The following is a 19,991-nucleotide window of genomic DNA, read 5'->3' as shown; positions in this document are numbered from 1 at the left end:
ACGCCAACTAACATTTATTACTTAAAAATCAATTAATTAAACGTTAGTTTCAGCGGCGACACTTAAATGCGGATTATTTTTGCATTTACATACGTGGAAGGGGATCGGCAGAGCCAGAGCTGCACACATTGCTCATTGAATGAGATAGCCATCTGTGTTGTTGAACCAGTCTACTTGTCTACAGATGCAGATGACTATGCGTAGGAGCATATTAGCAGATCTGATCAGTATCAGGGTATTAGTGGCTGATACTCTGGTTTCCGTCATTTGGAGTGGATTATATATATAAATCTTGAATGGATTTTGTATTTGGAAGATTTTAATTCAATTAACAGTTTTGAAAAATGGTTCTGGCAATGAAAACTTCTTTTGGAGATTCCAGATACCTTTAAAAGAGAAGGACTAGATTTTTTAAAAACAGACAGACAGATGGGGAGACGGACATGCAAAATTAAAAATCAAATTTCTTCTTTTAATAGCTAATAAAAAAGAAATAAACATCAAAGTCGAACAGAAAATGTGCTATGTGAAATTAAATTAATTGCCCAGTCTCTGCCGTTCAATGTTTTTTGATAACAATCGTTTTGTGATTACTATTATTAATTTGCAATTGAAACCGGTTGATGCCAGGCGTTGGTGCAATTAAATTCATTATCTGGCGCCGGACACTGATTGTAATTAATATTTGGGGGCTCTTACAATGCTGTACAAGTGTAAGCCATTATTATCCAGTCAAGTAGCTGGATTTGGTAAAGAGATTTGGAATTTCGTTTAGAATTTCGGACATTTCGACAAAATGTGTACTGACTATCCACCTTGCGCTATCCTTGGATAACGCGGGAAACATTAAATGCTTTATTTAACTATTGAACACTTGGTATTTTATCTGCACGTGGGGACGCTACTGGAGAACATGGTCGCTATAATACATCAAGGATAATGAAGCTAGCTGAGTGCCAGCACCTTCAAACGAGGCATTGCCAATTCATTGGCAGGAGAATGGATGCCCCTAGCATTAATAATATGTACATTACTTGTCTGAGAACTGCGCTTAAACGAGAGTTGCTACAATGTTTATAATTTCCAATTAAAAGAAGAAGCACATTCTGTCAATTATTCGGCAAGCTGCAGAGTGTGACCGAACAGCAGAAAGTTTAGCCACAGTTCTTCCAACATTGAGCGGCTAGTTACACTGCGCAGTCAGCTGTATCTTGTTTGCATATTAATTAAGCTCAAAGTGTTAGTGAAAGCGATTATTAACTCAGATTCTTCATTGATTTCCATTTTTAATAATTACCCTCGGAAGGGCACACAATGCTTTCTGGTGTCGCCTATCGAGATTAAAGTATCGAGTATCGATATTGCCTTCGACTCGCAAAACTCTCATCACCTTGTTTACGTGGCAGGCTGCACTAAAGCCGTAATTACTTCTTATTGTTTGGCAGCATGAGCTTTGAACGCCTGCAATCCGAAACTGGGCCGGCAGCGCAGAAAAGAGGAGCGGATATTGTGTCTGAGCCCATGCCATCGGAACAGCAGGAAGAGGCTGCGGAGAACCAACCAAACAGCGAAGCGGATGATCTTCTATGGCAAGAAATACTGCGAGAATCACCAGTAGAGTGGTCCGAGAGTCTTCCAGGCATGGAGGAAATGCTCATGACGATCGATCCACCTATGGAACTCTCAGGCAACGAATACTCTAACAAATTGACCAGAAAAGACATCACAAGGATAAACCAACTGGCACAGATGTCGCCCGAGGAATTGATCGAGAAGATTAAAACGATGGAGAGGGAAATCTACCAGCTGAGCAAGTCCGAGGCCAGCGAGATGACTAGGGCGAGGCTGTTGGGAATCTTCGATCGACATTCCATGCCATAGCGGCCGTGCATCAGTGTAGTTGCACCACCTCAAGATCTCTCTCAGCAGCACGTCAAAAAAGTCTCTCAAGTTAATAAAACATTTGTAAAATGTAGTCCAAAATTAAAATGTAATAGATTGTTGCAAAATAGTCACATTTCTCTTCATCGAACATGCCGATCATAACTTTGAATGATTTCAAATCAGTTTATTTTTATATTGTTGCACATGCGAGTATGCAAATTTGCTCAACAAATTGTGAACATCACATAACCAAATAAAAATATATATCTTTGGTCTGCTCGGCAGACGGATAAATTGATTTTTTTTTTTGTCTAGTTTTATTAAACAAATTACGATTTAATTGAGACCATTTCATGTCTGCTGCACTCGACTACGACATTAATGGGGCGTGAAACTACAGCAGAACAAGTTTTTGTTACTTTTTACGATTAATTCGCTACACATTTCTTGTGTTGCGGTTATTTCTGAGTGGCGTGCGCCTCCGCCAAAGTATTTTGCATGCAAGAAACTCCGGCACCGGTAGACAAAATCTTCACAGCCCCATGAACCATAAACACTCAATGGTTTATTCATGATCGATTGGATATTTATGGGTTTGGTTGCCTAATAAGCTGATAACAGCTTATGACATAAATCAGTGGATGGCCTGTCCATGGCATTATGTCAAGACTTTTCTATCGGAAATACTCCAGTTTCGTAGGTAGTTTCAACTTTAAACTAGATTTTTAAGCGGCATGGGGTGGGGCTTTCAATACTCTTGCAAAAAAAATTGTGCAAAAATTCAGATGTCCATCATCCAGGAAGGTAGTAAATATTATTTGGAATTTTTACTTTTTATATTTAGCCAAAGTAAAAATGAGTGAATCAAATATTACCTGTAGATCGCAGTCCAAAGTGTTCACATGCCTCGGAAATGCTTTGCTTTATGTGTGACAAACGTCTGGCCATAGTTTAAGTAGCCTCCGACAAGAGTATAATAAAGATGAGACTCTAGAAAGAAGAGCAAAAAAAAAAACAAAGAGCTAAAATATAAAATTAAAAAACAGGTTGGAAACGAGTATATTATCCACACAGTCTTTTGTTTTTGCTATGTAGCAATTTCACGGCTCTTTCAGTTTTTGGTGAATTAGTTCAATGGCAGTAGCCTTCGAGTAAGGATACCACACTGGTCGGACTACGAACAGAAAGACAAAATGTAAGCGAAGGTTTAGACAAGTCTCTTATGATGACATCAAGAAAAAACTTTCCGTTTTTGGAGGGTTAGGCGTGAATTATTAATAGCAATTAAAATCGTTTCTTGGCCGAAAAATATTCTAATTGGCTATTTTGATATATATCTGAGATTCTCTCACTCATTTTAGGTATATTCTGCCTGCAGTTCTATTGGCCCTACACCTCGTAAGTCTGTCCACGGCACAGTACTTCAGTCATAGGCCACAGCCCAACCAGCTAGCGTTCGCGGACAACCCACAGTACAAGGAGCTGCAGAGGGTGTACGAGTGGAAGAATATCCAGTATGGTTTCCCCACTGAACGGGAACGTGAACAGGTGCTACGAAATGGTCGTTACAATCCCGACAGTCCCATACCCATCGACATAGATGTGTACTACCCTCGTAAGCATTTAAAAAACCCTACAAAATATAGCTGTTTAGCGTACATGATTGAGTCGATCTTTCAGCTCAGGGTGGGCCAGTGCGCCACTTCATCACGACGCCACGTTTCGGCCAGGGTGTACCATACTCCCTGGGCTATGTCACTCAGGTGCAGCGGGAGAACGGCAGCGAGATCCAGGCGTATCCCAGCTACGACTGGCACAAGACCCATGGCGGCGACTGCGATGGACTGACCTCCGTGTACCGGGTGCACATCGATGCCTGCGGCCAGATGTGGATATTGGATAGCGGCGAGATCGAGTTCGTCCAGCACTGTGCGCCCCAAGTTGTGGTCATCGATTTGGCCAGCAACCAGCTGATACACCGCTACCGTCTGCCGGCGGCCACTTTTAAGGCAACGGTCAGCCGATTCGTAACCATCTTGGCTGACATTCAGGATCCTCCTCCGCGGGGAGCGTGCAGGGAGGCCTTTGTGTACTTGGCCGATCCCACGAGCAAGGCCATTGTCGTGTACGATGTCAGGGGCAACAAATCCTGGCGCGTGGAGAACAAGTTCACCTATCCCGACGCAAGGTTTGGCACCCTCACTGTGGCCGGCGAGAGCTTCGAGCTGTTGGACGGACCCTTGGCCATGGTCGTGACTCCCAACGGGCTGGGCCTGCGTCGTCATCTCATCTTTCATGCCCTGTGCAATGAACTGGAGCTGGCCATACCCTTGGATGTGCTGCAGAATTCCACACGATGGCAGCAGGGCCTCAGCTCATCGCTGGAGGAGTTCGTGACCCTGGGCAGAAGAGGTGTGCAGTGCGCTGCACATGCCGTTAGCAGGAGCGGCTTCTTGTTCTGCGGCTTCCTCGAACCCATCGGCATTATCGGCTGGAACATAAAGACACCCTATGCCAGGCCCAATCTCAAGCTGCTCGCCCTCAATCCCGAGACCTTGCAATTTGTGAGTGGCATGAAGATTGTGACACGGCCCAGCGATGGGCGGGAGGAGCTGTGGATTTTCTCGAACCGTCTCCAGAAGGTATTTGCCGGAACCATCAACTACAAAGAGATCAATTATCGGGTGCAGCGCTGCGACGTGGATGACATGCTGCAGGGACGGGGCTGTGGGACGGGCTCTTAGGCAATGTAAACAATCTGTAAGCCTCCATAAAAGATGTCTATAAATCTCGAAAATATTCCCGTTCCCTTCGAGGGTGTTTGCTTGACCCTTGTGTGTACCTGTATGAGATGATGACCTTTTGTTTATGTTCTCGACGCGTCGCCCATTTGGTCAATTAGGGTCTGTTAGTGGCGAACAGGCTAACACCATTTCCGAGCCTGGGCCTACCTGCGCGTCAGTCTTCAGGCATCGTCTGAGCGGTTTGGACGGGCTTCTTTCTCTATCTGCTTCTCTACGTTGAAATGTCGCGGCTCCAAAGTGCCTTAATCCTGCTGGGGGTGCTCTGTTCCGTGCAGTCTCAGAAATTGTTTGTAAAAGAGCTCCACACACTGCATCAGTGGACGAATCTTAGTTCGAGCCATCAGTTCCTGCCCGTGGATGTGGACATCGAGTACGGCGATGAGGGCAGGCACCGCACCTTTCTCACCATTCCACGCCTGAGCCTGGAAACGCCCTTCACACTGGCCACGGTGCTCGCCAGTGACAACGAGCTGGTGGAGAATCCCCGCCTGGAAGCCTACCCCAGTGCCGAGTGGCATATTCCGCCGAACAACTGCTCCGGCATCACCTCTGCCATCAGAACCTTTGTGAGTGCCTCTGAACAGTTTGGATCTCCATCTAGTGCTCATGACATCCATCTTTCCCGCAGATCGATGAATGCTGGCGCCTTTGGGTGGTCGACTCGGGGCAGGTGAACTCGCTGCAGCTGTGCCCCCCTCAGATTCTCACCTTCGATTTGGTCAAGGATGAGCTGGTGCAGCGGCACACATTGCCCCCCAATGCGTACACGCCCAGCGTGTCGATCTTCACGGCTCTGGTGGTGGATCTGGCGGGGAGCGGGGCGCCCAACAAGTGTCTGGGTGGCAGGGCGTACGTAGCCGATGCCTGGGGCTATGGCCTCATCGTTTACGACTCCCTCACGGGCAAGTCGTGGCGCATAGAGCACGATTCGATGAAGCCGCTGTCTGTGGAGCGTCTTGCCCGCTCCAGCAACTCGCACGCGGGCATTTTCACGGTCAGCCTGAGTCCCAGCGAACACGAAGGTAAGGTTGATGTTGTTTGATGTTGACAGAACTCCTTTTACAGCCTTTGCCCGGTCTCTTGCAGATCGATTTTTGTACTTCCACACTCTGAATGGCTTCAATGAGGTCGCCATTCCCCTTTCGCTGGTCAACAACGAAACCGTTTGGCTGTCCGCCAACTCAAGCGCGGTAAAGGATCAGTTTCGCGTACTCGGCACAAGAGGCATCCAGTGCGAATCGGAGGTCATGGACAACTCTGGCAATCTTTACTGCAGCCTCATCAGCTTGGGAGCTCTGATCAGCTGGGAGGAGCACTCCAATTACACGGCGGATGACCTGCGGGTCGTGGCCTATAACCCCAAGAAGATCAAGTTCGTCACCGGGCTCAAGATCAACCGCAATTCCAAGGGCGAGGAGGAGCTCTGGGCCCTGAGCAGCGAACCGAAACTATTTGTTGGCGGCACATTGCGCCAGAATGAGGTCGAGTTCCAGATAATTGGCTGTCGCACAGCTGACCTACTTGCCAATACTCCGTGTACGGTGGGGGCTGCGGAGACCCCGACCACGCCCACGCACGTTTAAGTGTAATATTTAATTTTGAAAAGTTCCAAACTGTCGCGATATCTCGGCTACCGCGTCAGAGCTGACTGCTTCGACACTCGTACTGTAGTCGGTTATCGGTATTACAAGCAACAATGACGTAACATTCCCTATGCACTTACGTTTTATGCTTTGACCTTTTTTGTTTAAACCTTATTTTATAAAAAATCCAATTAAAAAGAGCCAATAAAATTACCGAGTTTAGAAGAAAATTAATTCATCAATCGGATTAAATGATATGTTTAAAGCTGAGAGTCTTTGCTAGCTAGTAATATATAAACGAATATCAAAATCGAGGAATATGGTTTCGGATTAGCCCATTTTTGGCGAGTAGGTCTCACGAAAAGTTGGTATATGGACTATTTTAAGCGCAGTTCAGGCGACACATATCGAGGTCATATTTTTTAAGTATATAGGGGAATGGATATATTACAAACTGTATTTTTTTCCGCGGTTTAATTCAAGTTGTTCACCTGTTTAAATCGAGGGGCTTAAGTGGGCTAAGTTCGGTAGCTCACTCATGATTTATGGTATATCGATAATACCGTATATCGTTATCGGTCTTGTGTTTACGTGTTTTAATTAAATTTTTAAATTATAGAATATGACGAACCTTCAACGCTGGCTTTTTTACGCAACACTCTTCGCAGTGCCCTACCTTTCTGTTGTGCTGGGCACAGTGCAAACGCAGTTGACGAGCAAATATCTGCTGCAAATTCAGCTGCTGCCGCTTCTGCTGCTGGTTCTCTTTGGCGTAAGTGGACAGAATTCATGGAACTCTGCCTTATTAGTAATACCCATCTTGTCCTATAACCCTAGTTATACTCCGTGTGGACTGTGCTGTACCGGACATTTACCTTCAACGATTGCCCCGAGGCGGCAAAGGAGCTGCAGGCTGAGATTCTGGAGGCACGGAAGGATTTGATTGCCAAGGGATTTCGGTTTCGCGACTGACAGAGTGGGCAACATACTACGCTGAAACCTTGTGCATGTTAATTTGTAATTCCATTAATTATAAAAGTTGTATACGAATGTACTGAGAGCCGCTTTTTGGTTTTTGCGAGCGCGGAAAACATTGCAGCCGCATGAAGATGATTTCCCCAGGTGAAAAAGTTGGAAAACAATTGTACATTATCTTAGTGAGGAATTCAAGTACCACATACCCACGAGACTGATTGAGGGTATAGGAAGAAAAGGCATATTGATCCTGTTATGGAAAACAGCGAAGGGAGTGTCACGTGATCGAGGAACGCTGATCGGATATAGACAGCCACACGATCCAGAGTGCAACTGTAATGTAAGTTAACAGCGAAATAAATTTAGAATTCGAAGAGTTCCCCAAGAGTTATAAATTGGTGAGAATGGGATGCCAAAATAAACTTTGCTAAAATTATACTCAATTCAAATCCCATTCCATCTATAACTAACCCAATTCAAGAACGATCAAGCGACTTTAATATCGATACTCGTACAAAAACAACTAAGCCTCGAGGAATATCTGTATTTGGGGGTGCTGCAAGAGCTCCCATGGACCCGTAGCAAACATATATGAGAACCGGTCTGAGCCGAGCCCACATGGGAGCTCTCGTGGCGTGGCATACCTTTTGTAGTTTTACCCTGCCAAGCCCCAATTATGCATGCTAGCAGGTCTGGCTCTTGGGGCTAGCTAGCGCGTCAAGCTTTGAGCACAAACAAAACGCGCTTAGACATCTCTCGCAACAGAACCGCCGCTGGTAACGTGTCCGAAAATTCCATTGAAAGCGAAATGAGTCACAAATTCATTGGTGCCTGCCTGCTGCTGAGCTGCCTGGTCGCCTCTGTCCACAGTGCTGCCAAGGTGAGTCTCTGGCCCAAAGTGGCCCATCCTTAAGTGTACAAGCCCTAGACGAGGCCATGCAAATCAGCGCGCAAAAACACTGATTGCACAACCAGAGTGAAGCGTGTCAGGGCCCCCCGAAGACGCCACAGTAGGCAAGCGTGCGAATATTTAGGTTAAGAAATGCACAAGTGGGAATAGTTGGTGGAAAATACCGACTCTGAATATTGCTTACATGTAGAGTGGTGCTGCACCCTTTTTTGGGCAGCAACAAGTGGAACGGGGTTGAATGAACTGTGGGCTGTCGGAAAATGCCATGCCATGGAAAATCATTCAGCATAATTTCCATTATACTACACATGAGGGTTTCTCCTCGGCTCTGCAGCGCTCTGTTGCCCTGCTCTGATGGTATTTTCGTTTGTTGTTTGTGATGCGAACCGGTTCTGATACCAGTTTCTCATGCTGGGAACCGGTGTGCGCCGGCGACCAACTGCAACTCCACACTTCCCCTCCCCCCATCCCAACCTGTTGTTGTAGTGGTTTCGGTTGTGGTTGCTCCAAGAAAAAAAAAGAATGGTTCTTCCAGCGGTGTGTCAGCGGATTTATATAACTCTGGCTCCGACTCCGAAGCTTTGTTCGTGGAAAAAAAAAAAAAAAAATAATTTGCATATGTGTGTGCACACCATTCGGTTTATTTTTATTATTTTTTAGAAGTCATTGTTAAATTTATTGCGCATCATTTGCCGCTCCTTAGTCACGAGATACAACAAAACTACATGGTTGGATAAAATTAAAAGTAATTTGCTATAAATGGCTGCTTTACCCACTTTGTACTATCAATTTGTGTGTGTAGCTGTGCAGCTCCAGCCTTTAGTTTGTGAATCAGAAGACTCGCTAAATACTCTCTCACAGTAAAGCAGCACACACTGTTTCAGAAGAAATTATATTCAGAGTATTTTATAATTAAATTTCAAGAGAAATGAAAATGAATGGGCTGTATGAGTTTCTCTCAGACTTTATTAAAATCAGACTTTATAAATTCTGAATAATTTCAAGCAGTGCGCACAAATTTGTACATATGTCTAGTTTTGGAATCAACTGTCTTATGTGACGACTGTACTTATGGTCTGCATATTTTTTAGCATTTCAATTGTTAGCTTCCGTTGTTAGCTTTTCCAAAATTATATATTAAATCTAGTTTTATTTACTGGATTTTATTACTGTTAAAACCTAGTGCCAGACCCAATAGTAGCTGATGCATACTGTATTCAGTCGGAACGGAAACAGCTTTGCTTTGATTGAATCTGTGAATCAGACAGCGATCACGACCACTTAAATTGATGAAAAGAAAAGAGAGAGAATAAGTGGAAGACCCCAACCCAGAGCAGATTCATTAGCTGAGATCAGCGCCTTTTGGTTGATTTGAACTGAGCCGTCAATTGGGAGACTCGATAAATATGTATGTACTTACGATCTGTACGATATTAAGTAAAGTAATGGCCCGAATGGTAATTCGGGTCACGAACCGGGCCCTGCATACAAGCTACATAATAAAACTATGCCCATCTGTCCATTCGTTTACGTAGTGAATTTTCACAGATATTACACTGCCGTTTCATCGTTGGTATTTTAAATCTTCTTCTGCAACTCACACAAACAAATGCTAGTTAAAGTTCAACAATATTTTTAACTGCCAAGTGACGCATGTCGCTGGCAGCATGTGGCAGTTGTCCCCCCCATTCGACAAACAAAGAGTAATAATATTGTGCAGTTGCCAACTCATCCGCAAATGATTTGCATGCGACAACTGGGCTGCACTCTCGAAAAATGCAAATTGCAGCCTAAACAACTGTTTTCCATTCTCTGTTCCCGTGTCTCAGGTGCCCATTGCCATTTACTACGAGTCCCTGTGCCCGGACAGCGCCAAGTTCATTACGGAGCAGCTCTATCCGGCCGTAAAGGGGGAGCTGCGCGATGTGGTGGATCTCACTTTTGTGCCGTTCGGCAAGTCCCAGGTGAGTTTTGTGGCAGTGGCCACGGAGGCGTTCAGGACAATGCATGCTCATTTGCATCCGAATCTGCTTGCCCCTGCAGTTCTTCACGCAGGGCGCCGAGGTGACCTTCACCTGCCACCATGGACCGAACGAGTGCTACGGCAACAAGGTGCATGCCTGCGCCATCGAGCACATCCAAGCCAACTCCTACCAGATTGAGTACACGCGCGAGTCGCTGACCCTCGACTTCATCAACTGCCTGATGCGGGCCGGCAAGAACTTCCCGGACAACGTGTACCCCGGCCAGCGCTGTGCCACCGAGAACCACATCAACAACTGGGAGAACATCAAGACCTGCGCCAACTCCACCGAGGGCAATCAGCTGCTTCGCAAGGCCGGCGAAACCACCCAGCGCCTCAAGGACCCGCTCGCCAGCGTGCCCAGCGTACTCTTCAACGAGGTGAGTGCATCGTCATCTGGCATGGAGCTATTCAGCTTATCTTATGTTTCATTGGCTTGCAGCAATTCGAGAAGAAGGTCAACGAGCGTGCCCAGGTCAACTTCGTTGGCACCCTCTGCCAGTACGTCTCGGCGCCCCAGCCCCGAATCTGCGCCCAGCACAATGCCGCCGCAGCTCCTGGCCTGGCCAGCGTAAGCGCCATCCTAAGCTCCCTGCTGGGTCTTTGGTTTATCCGCTCCTTCTACTAAGCTGTCTGAATCTACATCTACATCTGAATCTCAAACTGCATCTGCTTCCTCCCCAACTTCCGTCCAATGGGGAATCTCAATGCCTTATCATTTGTATTTTCTCTTTATTTCTGTTTACTGGTTTGCTTCCAGGACAATTGAAACTCAAGCCGTCCAATCGTCCAGCTCGAATATATCAGTATATCAAAGATCCAATTTATTTTGCAGAGCTGGACTGCTCTTAAATGTAACAATTAAATAAAACATTAAAAACAGAAAAATTGTGAATATTGCGTTTATACTTATACTTAAAGATATTAAAGTTTAGATGTCAATAATATTAATATCTCCACTAGGAATGACTTGTGGAGAATATTGGAATAGTAGGCCAAGCCTCCTACGAATAGAAAACCTATCCAATTACGCAGGAAGAAGCCTGACACTGTCCAAAACATAAAACAATTTGGATACAAAACTCTGGATCATGATATTGTAGAAGAACAATATAAGTTCCTAACTGATTGACTAGGGTAAAAAATTGTTGTGTTTATAATTGATTGTGGTGTAGGGTCCAACCATCATTATGATTAGAATTCTGTATAATTGTTCAGTCGTTCCACGATCTTCGTTTTGATGTTTGCGTTGTCCCTCTTCTTTCCTGTGTTAGGGATAGTTTCGTAGAATTACTAACCTTTGTGCTCTCAGACCGTTGCAATCAAAATTCTGGATCCACAAAAAATGTCTTCTCAAACGCCGTTTAACGTGGAACTGTGATTAGCATTTTCTCCTAAGTCTAGAGCCTATTTCTAAATGGAGCATAATGTTTGATCGACCGAGGACGCTTTTCTCAATTTTTTAACGGCATAGGACTGTTCTACAATCGTTATCTTTTATGTCGTATTTAATCGGACATATACATATTGGTATTACATATTTCTGAATACAGTTCAAGAGTCATCCACGTCAAATCGCATACTCGTAAACTTCGAGTCTTAATTACTTCAGGGGATCCCCAATGTGCAAAAGTGTTTCGGGTACTACTTGTAGTCGAATTTAGAGAGAAAACAAAGCGATGGCATCAACTTGTTTATTTTCATGATCCGCTATGAAGCTGTTGTTGTTTCTCTGTTAAATTTCTGGGAAAAATCGGGTTAAGTCAGGGAGCAAGCTCTTCAATGTATTTGGCTGAATGGGTCGAAAGTCCACTCGGATGATGCACCTTCAACGGACTGCAGCATGGGGAGAGATGAGTGCTGGCGAGGAAGCCCCTCGCACATACATAGGTGGTGGGAGCTTACCCGTAATTCACATGTTTGTTGTCAAATATTTTGATCGCTCTGCGGAGCAGCGTCAGCTGCTTATCGTGTAATTTGTTTTTGGTGCGAGGCGATAAGCTGCCAGGCGGCTCCTGGAATCGGTAGTGCTGCTGTGGCTGTGGCTGTGGGCTGGGGCTTGGGCAGCAACAGGGAGGAGAGTTCGCCGGATAGATTACAGCAGATGGGGAGCCGATGGGAGGACTGGTGGGAGGCTATCGCAGAGTCGGGTAATTGTTGTAAACAAGTCATTAGCAAATCAATTTGCGGCCGCTGTTGATATGCAAATGAGATTTTCTTTACACCAAATATGCTGAGCTAGGGGAAAATTGAAAAGCACCTCACGTGGACATCTGTGGGGGTACGGTAGGGTTCACAGTGCACTGGGCCCACGGCACTGTGGCATCTACGTCAGCAGCGGCGAGTGGCAAGTAGAGCAGGTGCAAAATTCATTCATTCATTCATGTATTCATATCTGTTCAATTGACGCGCACGCAGCTCTGCGGTGGCAGAGGCCCGAGCAAATAAATCTGAGCGCGTTGCTAATTTGACGTGCCCCGGGACAGTCCTATTCCATTTGCAGTCCCATCCCTGCCCGGCCCGGCCCTGCCCTGACCATGGCTCAAAGGAAATGCTCTTTGGATACTCCCACGCATTTACGCGCTGCCCATCCCAATCCCAATGCCAATCCGAAACCCCACCCATGGCATTCGCAACGACCAAAATACCATTGCATACATCTAGGCACCCGCTGCCAGCGAGCACTTCGTGCGGCACACTCGGCTCTCAGGTCGCTTCTGATTGGCTGGCACGCGGCAGCCCACACACACGCTCGCACCCACGCACACACACAGACAGCCAGCGCCCCGTCTTGCAGTATAAAGCTGGCCCGTCTGCGTCCGGCGGCATCACAAGAACTCCGGCCTGCAGTCGAGCCACACACAACACCAACACCAAATACCGCCGAGCAGAGACATCCTGAGAGGAGGACGAAGGAGCAAGTCAGTCGTTTTGGCCAGTGAAGTGAAAGTAGGTGTTCCCTCGGCGCGAATCTATTCTGTGGGCAAACAAGTGAAAAGTTTGTGTTGAACGAAAGAAAATTATTGGAAAATTTCTCCCAACTTTATACTCATTAAAAACACTTGGTGAGTAGCGCCCACACGAAGATGGGCCTGTCTAATCCATAAGATAAGCCCGATCACAGCTGAGATACTTTTGTTTGCTTTAATTGTCGGAACCGCTTGCCAGGAACCAACTAATTTGCATTTGGCCTGGGGCCAGGCGTGTGCTTGCCTTTTTGTTTATTTGTTCAATTTAATTGAATCAAATTAGATTAAGGCTCATAATTGCAGCCCAGAGTGGCCCACCCCCCTTCCCCCATCTGGCCCTGGCTGACGTCTATTATCCGCTTTGATTAATTTTTCATAATGCACCCCACACTCTCACTCCCACTCCCACTCCAAAGAGCCGCGGGCCGTGCGTACCCGCTGCCAAAGTTGAAACTAGCAAACGGCATCAAATTCCTCATTTGCCCAAGACCAAGTTGAGAGATGAGTGGAGCTGCTCCTGCTGAAAGTCAACAGTTACTCGTACATCGTGCCAGCTGTATAAATCATGCATAGCCGTAGAAGCAGGCAAGCAGCCAAGCAGCCAAGCAGCCAGCCAGATGCTGATGCTAGACTTGTTGCTGTTCCCCAGTAACTTTAACTCGATTTGGGAACTCTCCTTTCCCGAGTTTTGCTAGCTAGTTAATTGACTTACAGTGATTTATAGTCGAAGCAGTTATGGCAATTCCCCATGCAGAAGCATTTCAAATGTTAGCCAGTTTACATCTAATAAATGTTTAAATTCTTAATGTTTTCCCTTTGAGTTTGAGCGCTAAATAAGTTGGTAATTAACTCTAAATTGAATTGAATGATATTAAATTGAGTGCACTACGTTTGTGCAGCTTTTGCATTTCCATATTTTATCTTTATTCAATTCATAATTATTTTCGCAAATTAAAATTAATGAAATTGTCAAAATGGGACAAATGAATAGGCAAATGCAAATATTTATTCAATTAAATGCTGTACTTTTACATTTTACATCTAAAAGCAAGCAAAACAACGAACATGTTTTGCTTTCAAAAGTATTTATTGGAAATTTTAAGTTATATTTAATTAAATAATACATTTTTTACAATTAAATTGCTTAATTAAACAAAGAAATAATTGGAGTATGACTACAAATATTTTGTTTCTTGTTCAACGCTCTTCAACATAAGTAGCCCTTAGAATACTTATCCTCCGTTTGAATCCGATCTAGAGGCTTTACTTTACTTAAAGAAAATTTCAGTTCTTTCTTTTCCCGCTCTTTGTTGCACATTTTAAATAAAAGGCAGCTAAAAAAGAAGAATTTTGTTGAATTAAATATTGAAAGTGTTTCAGAAATATTGATAAATTTCCATATTGGCAAAACTTCCATCCACAAACTTGAAACTTCTACTCCAATTGTTTGGCACCACTTTTCGCTCCAATTTAAACCCCTTAACACACGCCTGGGTGGATCTCTTTATCTTCAAATCGATTCCAGCCCAAGTGGCTCGGCCCCAACTCCAATCCATGCCAAAGGCACGCTTCTGTAGGCTGACCTGGTTAGCATTAGCTTCGTTTTGCTTTGTTCTGTTTGGATTATCAGTTGAAGATTAGAAAATTTCACACGGAAACCAATCGAACTGGTGTTCGTGAACTTTGCATTGGCAGATGTTGATTGGGTTTCGGATTGGGGTACACCAGGACCAGCACGAGGGGGATCTACGGGTACATGGCATATCTAGCCACAGCTCGGCAGCACCTGTGGAAAGTTTTTCAAATGTAATTTACGATGACCTAAAGCCGCACGAACGGGTATTAGTGACAGGTGCTCCTCCCGTCGCCACAGAACCATCTCATTAGGGCATCATTATGATGACTAAATAGCTGGGAAAATTGATAAACCGGGGTCGACTGTCGGTACTGTCGGCACTGTCAGCCCTGCGCCCTCCGTCGGTAATCATGTTTGTTTTTTTGTAATGAGAATTCTGTTATTGTTTTCGCTGGCGTGGGTGTGGGCATGGGTATGGGTGTTGATTTTTGCTGCTCTGCAGTAGCATTCTACATATTAATAATCACTTATCGGCCGACCATAAATTTAGCCCGAACAGCTCCTCAAAATAGCCCCGGCAAACGACAGGAATCGGAATATTAATGGGGCGCGACTTCGAGTGGGAGTGGGAGCTGAGAGCTGGATGGATGCACGCGTGACACGGATTGCGCGCAGATTACCGGATAGATTGCGCGGCTTATCAGTACGGCTCGGACGGTAAGGGGCGCCCGTTCAGCATCCAATGTGGCATATAGATCGGGACGAGTCAACCGATCGGCCTCAGTCGCTGGCGGGTGCTTGAAAATGTGAAATCGTGCTCAAGAATTCGGCTGATGGTGGCGGAGATCAAGTGAAACTGGCAAAACATCCGCCCCAACCGCAGTCGTGTCTGTGATTACAGAACCCCATGTAGATTGTGGACAGGCAGGCAGGCGAATAAAATTAGAAAAAAAATAAGCTCAAACCAAGTGTACTCGTACTGGCAGTGACTGCTGCTGATAAACAGGGTTTATCAAGGCAACCTGTTAGCGGAAAGGAAAACAAAGGGGAGTTACGTGCACAATAATCGCGTAGCTGAGGTGAGTGAATTTCCCCATCTGTAGCGGCACAGCTGCAGTCGCATCCGAGTGCGACACGCGACTGGGTTCGGTTCTTAATAAACTTAATTACGCACACACTTGCCACATGATTGATGTGGGAGTAGAACGGGGGCTGTAAAATCCATCAGGCATCATCTGGAATCAAATTTTAATTTCGGTTTTAGGCCCACACACACACACTTAGACACAGAGACAGACTTAGAGAGAGAATTCATGCAGGTCTCGGCAAATGAAATGAGTTTATTCCTTTATCTTCGAAATATCTTGGTTGTTCTGGGAATGGAATTCAAAGCACGTAATAAACAAACATTTGCCGAGGTTCCACGTTTGCCACTTTGCCCTCAAGTTAATTGTCTTTGTTGTCTTTGTGTGTGTGTGTGTGTGTGTGTGTTTGTGTTTGTGTGTGGGCGTTACATAAATCATAGTTCAAAAAGTTTTTGCAGCCCAGGATTAGCTCCCTAAATGCATATATGTATGCTGAGTTCTGACTCTTTACCGTCGTGTGTTCGGATTTCCTAATTAGTGTAGCACACCCTCCGGCACCGCGGCACCGCGTCACCGTCTGTCATTGCCAGACCTCAACAGGTGCCGAACTGTCTCTAACTCTCCCCCCTTCTTTATTCTCTTTATATTACAGCTATCATGAATTCCACCATTTCGCTGCTGCTGGTTGTCATCTGCACCGTGGTCCTGGCCGCCCAACAGAGCCAGGCGAAAAGTGAGTAGCCCCTAGTCCACACATAGTTTAAACTTTAATGCCTCGTTATGGTACGCTGCGGGAATGCATCGCCATGAATGTATCGCATTCAATTTAAGAGCGAAAAACAAAGCCATAAATGTGTGACATATCCAGACATATCCGCTCCTTGGCAGCATCAATTGTTGCAGCTTAATGCAAGGCAAACAAACGGCGTCCTTCCAGCGACAGCCATTGACATGAACCCCCAGAGTCTTTGTTTATGCAGCTGCGGCAACAACAAGGTGGGCCAGTGTGACTATAAGGTGTGCAATTTTCCATTTCCCTGCTCCTCTTGTGCCGGTAAAGTGCCACCAGAAGTCATGTGTTGCACATTCACCTCTTAAAACGGGTTTTATGCAGGAAAATGCAATGGGGGCACCAACGCACACGACTCGAGAGGGGGAAACTGGTAGAAGAAGACACAGAACAGACACGGAACGGCAACAATAGAAACTGAAATACGTTTCATAATAACCCAAACCTAAATTGGCAATATTCACATTTTTATTTCATTATCTTGCAGAAACTTAGAATACGAAAATGTGCAATTTCCATTTCACTGCGATTCAGTTTCAGTTTTCTGTTCACTTTTGATTGAATATTCTCGTTTATATATGCTGGCTATGCCCTTACATATGTATATGCATGTGTGTACATAATTGGATGATCATCTGAATCCCAGTTCGCATCAATTACCGAAACTTTTCGATTTGATTGCCTTTGAAACAGCATTTACGAGTAGTCTGTTTGGGGGTAGCCTACTCCCAAAGTGAGTTTAGGGCAAGACATCCACAGGTCGTCGAAGTGAAAGCTACCCTAGGCATCGAGGCATTGCGGTAGTCAGCCAGAGACCATGAGGAATCCGTGCTACCCTTCTGCACAATCTCTTTGGAGCTGTGCGAATGTCAAGGACAACTCCCTCGAGTGCGGATGGGGGAAATTTATGTTTGCTTCGCCCGTGTGGGCGGAAATTCAAAAATAGCAAGCAGTCAAAAGTTAATACGCATACTCGCAGGCAGGGTGGGTCAAATGGTTATCACAAGATGTCTCTCCCGAGCATTGGCGAGCGATTAAAGATTTCGGCAGTCTATCTGCCCCGACCCACATGCTCGTAATGGTACAAAGTTTTTTTGTGTCGTGCGCTGGGGAGGTGCTCGCACACGCACAGGTCGTGCCTCGTATAAGGGGGGGGTTTGGGATGCCTGGATATGTGTGAGTTGAAATCGATTTGGCGCCCAGCTAGAAGCGATTGCAATTTCTTGGTCACCTGCCTATGGTTAATTCATTTTCGATCTTTACCCTTGCAGAGGGATGCCAGGCCTACGGCCATGTGTGCTATGGGGGCCACGGCAAGCGCTCCCTGAACTCCGGCACTGGGGCGGGAGCGGGCGAGTCTGCGGCTGAGCAGGAGTATGTGCGTCCAAATGGCCTGCTGCCCATGCTGGCGCCAAACGAACAGGCACAGGCGCTGCCCGAGGGCGACTTTGATGACTATCCCGCCCGTCAGGCCCTGTACAAAATCATGAAGTCATGGGTAGGTGTAATGCGTCTGGGTCTCCACCGGGTTCGGCTCCACTAACACGGAATGGCTTCCCTTTTTGCAGTTTAACCGTCCACGACGACCGGCCGCACGTCTGGGTGAACTGGACTATCCCCTGACCAACTCCGGAGAGTTGTTCAACCGCGATGCCCCGCTGAATGCATTGAACTAAGCCACTGACTGCGACACGAACTAAACTACTACATGGCCGCACTGCACCACCATCCGCATAAGCATCAGCACCAGTAACACCCAATCCAATGGAGTACACAGCACCCAACATCCCATACCCTGCACCGACAACAAAAGTAACTAACCAAACTTACTATGAGTGTTAACTACATACCCTATGCAAAAAATGTATAGAAATGTTCGATAAGTGTCTACAAATAGCGCAGATAGCGCAAGAAATGTTTCTGCTTTCAACTCTTAGAGCGCATCAAAAAATAACTGAAATTTTTAGGGGCTGGTAAGGATTTCAGTGCACAAAAAAAATATATATATATAGAGGAGATGACAGATGAATAAAACCGATCAAATGCAATTACAACGTGTTTCAATATCTTTATATGTACATTACACATACGAGTACACAAATTATTTATGTTTATTAACGATCGAGGAAAGCGAAAGACTATACATATGTAGCTGTAATTTTACTTTAAATATAATAACCCATACGGCACGGATCCACCCATCACACTGACACTGGGTAGCCGTGCAAAGTATATATTGTATATGTATGTTAATCATTAATCGTTATAAGTGTATAAATGTTATATTATGACAATGCAACCCATAAAATGTTCACAAGAGTTTCTATTTATAATGATAAAAGTGGTTAAATAAATAAGCTAATGTGCTACAGAAGCAACAAAATGAAAGTAATCGCTGGTTTTTATTTCACACGGCAACAACACATTGTACCAAATATGCATAATTATGAAGGTGAGTCAACGAAGAAATTCAAATTTGCTTTTCCTGGCGCCAATACGAGACTATTGGTCACATTGATAGTCCATTTTTAGTGTTGCACCACACTCCCTTACATGTTATGGTCGTATTACATTAGACTGAGATCCACGCTTTATTGGTGCGGCCCCCCCGGGGGGGGGGGGGGGGCGGGGGGGGGGGGGGGGGGGGCGGGCCCGGCGCGGGGGGGGGCGGGGGGGGGGGGGGCACCCCCGGCCGGGGCCCCCCGGGCCCCGGGGGGGGGGGGGGGGGGGGGGCGGGGGGGGCGCACCGGGGGGGGGGGGGGGGGGGCGGGGGGCGGGCGGGGCCGGGGGGGCGAGGGGGGGGGGGGGGCGGGCCCCCCGGGGGGGGGGGGGGGGGCAAGCTCTAGGAGAGTCCCTGGTTGTTCGCCTGTTTAATAGCCTATTTACACTGACATGAGTTACCTATCGATAGTTGAGTTAACTCAATAGCTCAGCATGGGCGTCTACACTGGCACAAATAGTAGCCCAGCTACTAATCATACAATTTGTCTACCCTTTTACTTTTTTATACCCTTTTACTTTAATAGAAGAGGAGTGAGAGAGTGTCGTAGCAAGTGGAGGAGTCCCGGGATATATGAATGTATGTGATTAAATTTTTAAATTTTTACAGAATAAAACATAGGCATGTGTATTGGGCTAAGTTAAGTAGATTTTCATTTATTGGAGTTCATGTTTGTAAATTATTCAAAAATTATCGTCAAGTTCTTTGCCTATTAATGTGGGATATAAATAAGTCTATGATTTCAACCACAGGATTAGCATACAAAATATTGCGCACTCCGTATGCACTTCCGAGACAGATTTTAATCTTCTCGCGTTGTTGTCTCTGTTCGCTCACCCAGGTACGAACAATATTCACAAAGTTCACATTTTTTGTTGAACGAAAAAATGGT

At 45.6% G+C, this 19,991-nt stretch overlaps 5 protein-coding genes across 8 annotated transcripts; all 5 read left to right on the top strand.

Moving 5' to 3' along the window:
• Positions 1-1,446: 1,446 nt before the first annotated feature.
• On the top strand, positions 1,447-4,682 carry LOC111073748 (major royal jelly protein 1). The gene is made up of 3 exons (XM_041591779.1): positions 1,447-1,847; positions 3,246-3,499; positions 3,565-4,682. The coding sequence occupies exons 1-3, from the start codon at positions 1,447-1,449 to the stop codon at positions 4,626-4,628; spliced, it is 1,719 nt and encodes a 572-aa protein (XP_041447713.1). The 3' UTR covers positions 4,629-4,682.
• Positions 4,683-4,909: 227 nt separating this feature from the next.
• On the top strand, positions 4,910-6,271 carry LOC111073758 (protein yellow). The gene is made up of 3 exons (XM_022366238.2): positions 4,910-5,254; positions 5,317-5,710; positions 5,775-6,271. Exons 1-3 carry the CDS (start codon positions 4,910-4,912, stop codon positions 6,269-6,271), a joined length of 1,236 nt encoding a protein of 411 aa, XP_022221930.1.
• A 553-nt stretch (positions 6,272-6,824) lies between these two features.
• LOC111073739 (dolichol-phosphate mannosyltransferase subunit 3) lies at positions 6,825-7,325 on the top strand. Its single transcript, XM_022366211.2, has 2 exons — positions 6,825-7,043; positions 7,109-7,325. Exons 1-2 carry the CDS (start codon positions 6,894-6,896, stop codon positions 7,241-7,243), a joined length of 285 nt encoding a protein of 94 aa, XP_022221903.1. The 5' UTR covers positions 6,825-6,893; the 3' UTR covers positions 7,244-7,325.
• Positions 7,326-7,970: 645 nt separating this feature from the next.
• Positions 7,971-11,014, top strand: LOC111073723 (GILT-like protein 1). The gene is made up of 4 exons (XM_022366191.2): positions 7,971-8,126; positions 9,986-10,120; positions 10,200-10,559; positions 10,622-11,014. Exons 1-4 carry the CDS (start codon positions 8,055-8,057, stop codon positions 10,805-10,807), a joined length of 753 nt encoding a protein of 250 aa, XP_022221883.1. The 5' UTR covers positions 7,971-8,054; the 3' UTR covers positions 10,808-11,014.
• Positions 11,015-13,023: 2,009 nt separating this feature from the next.
• Positions 13,024-18,647, top strand: LOC111073771 (neuropeptide CCHamide-2). Of its 4 annotated transcripts, none has more exons than XM_022366261.2 (4): positions 13,024-13,244; positions 16,462-16,542; positions 17,871-18,097; positions 18,168-18,647. In XM_022366261.2, the coding sequence occupies exons 2-4, from the start codon at positions 16,467-16,469 to the stop codon at positions 18,273-18,275; spliced, it is 411 nt and encodes a 136-aa protein (XP_022221953.1). In that variant the 5' UTR covers positions 13,024-13,244; positions 16,462-16,466; the 3' UTR covers positions 18,276-18,647. The 4 variants fall into 4 exon arrangements, with proteins under 4 accessions (XP_022221953.1, XP_022221954.1, XP_022221952.1 ...); XM_022366262.2 differs by having other exon boundaries at positions 13,031-13,128; XM_022366260.2 differs by lacking the exon at positions 13,024-13,244 and adding an exon at positions 15,507-15,803.
• Positions 18,648-19,991: the final 1,344 nt, after the last annotated feature.

Source organism: Drosophila obscura, unplaced genomic scaffold, assembly GCF_018151105.1.
Source record: "Drosophila obscura isolate BZ-5 IFL unplaced genomic scaffold, ASM1815110v1 contig_150, whole genome shotgun sequence".
NCBI lineage: Eukaryota > Metazoa > Arthropoda > Insecta > Diptera > Drosophilidae > Drosophila > Drosophila obscura.
This window is presented reverse-complemented; position numbering and strand designations above follow the sequence as displayed.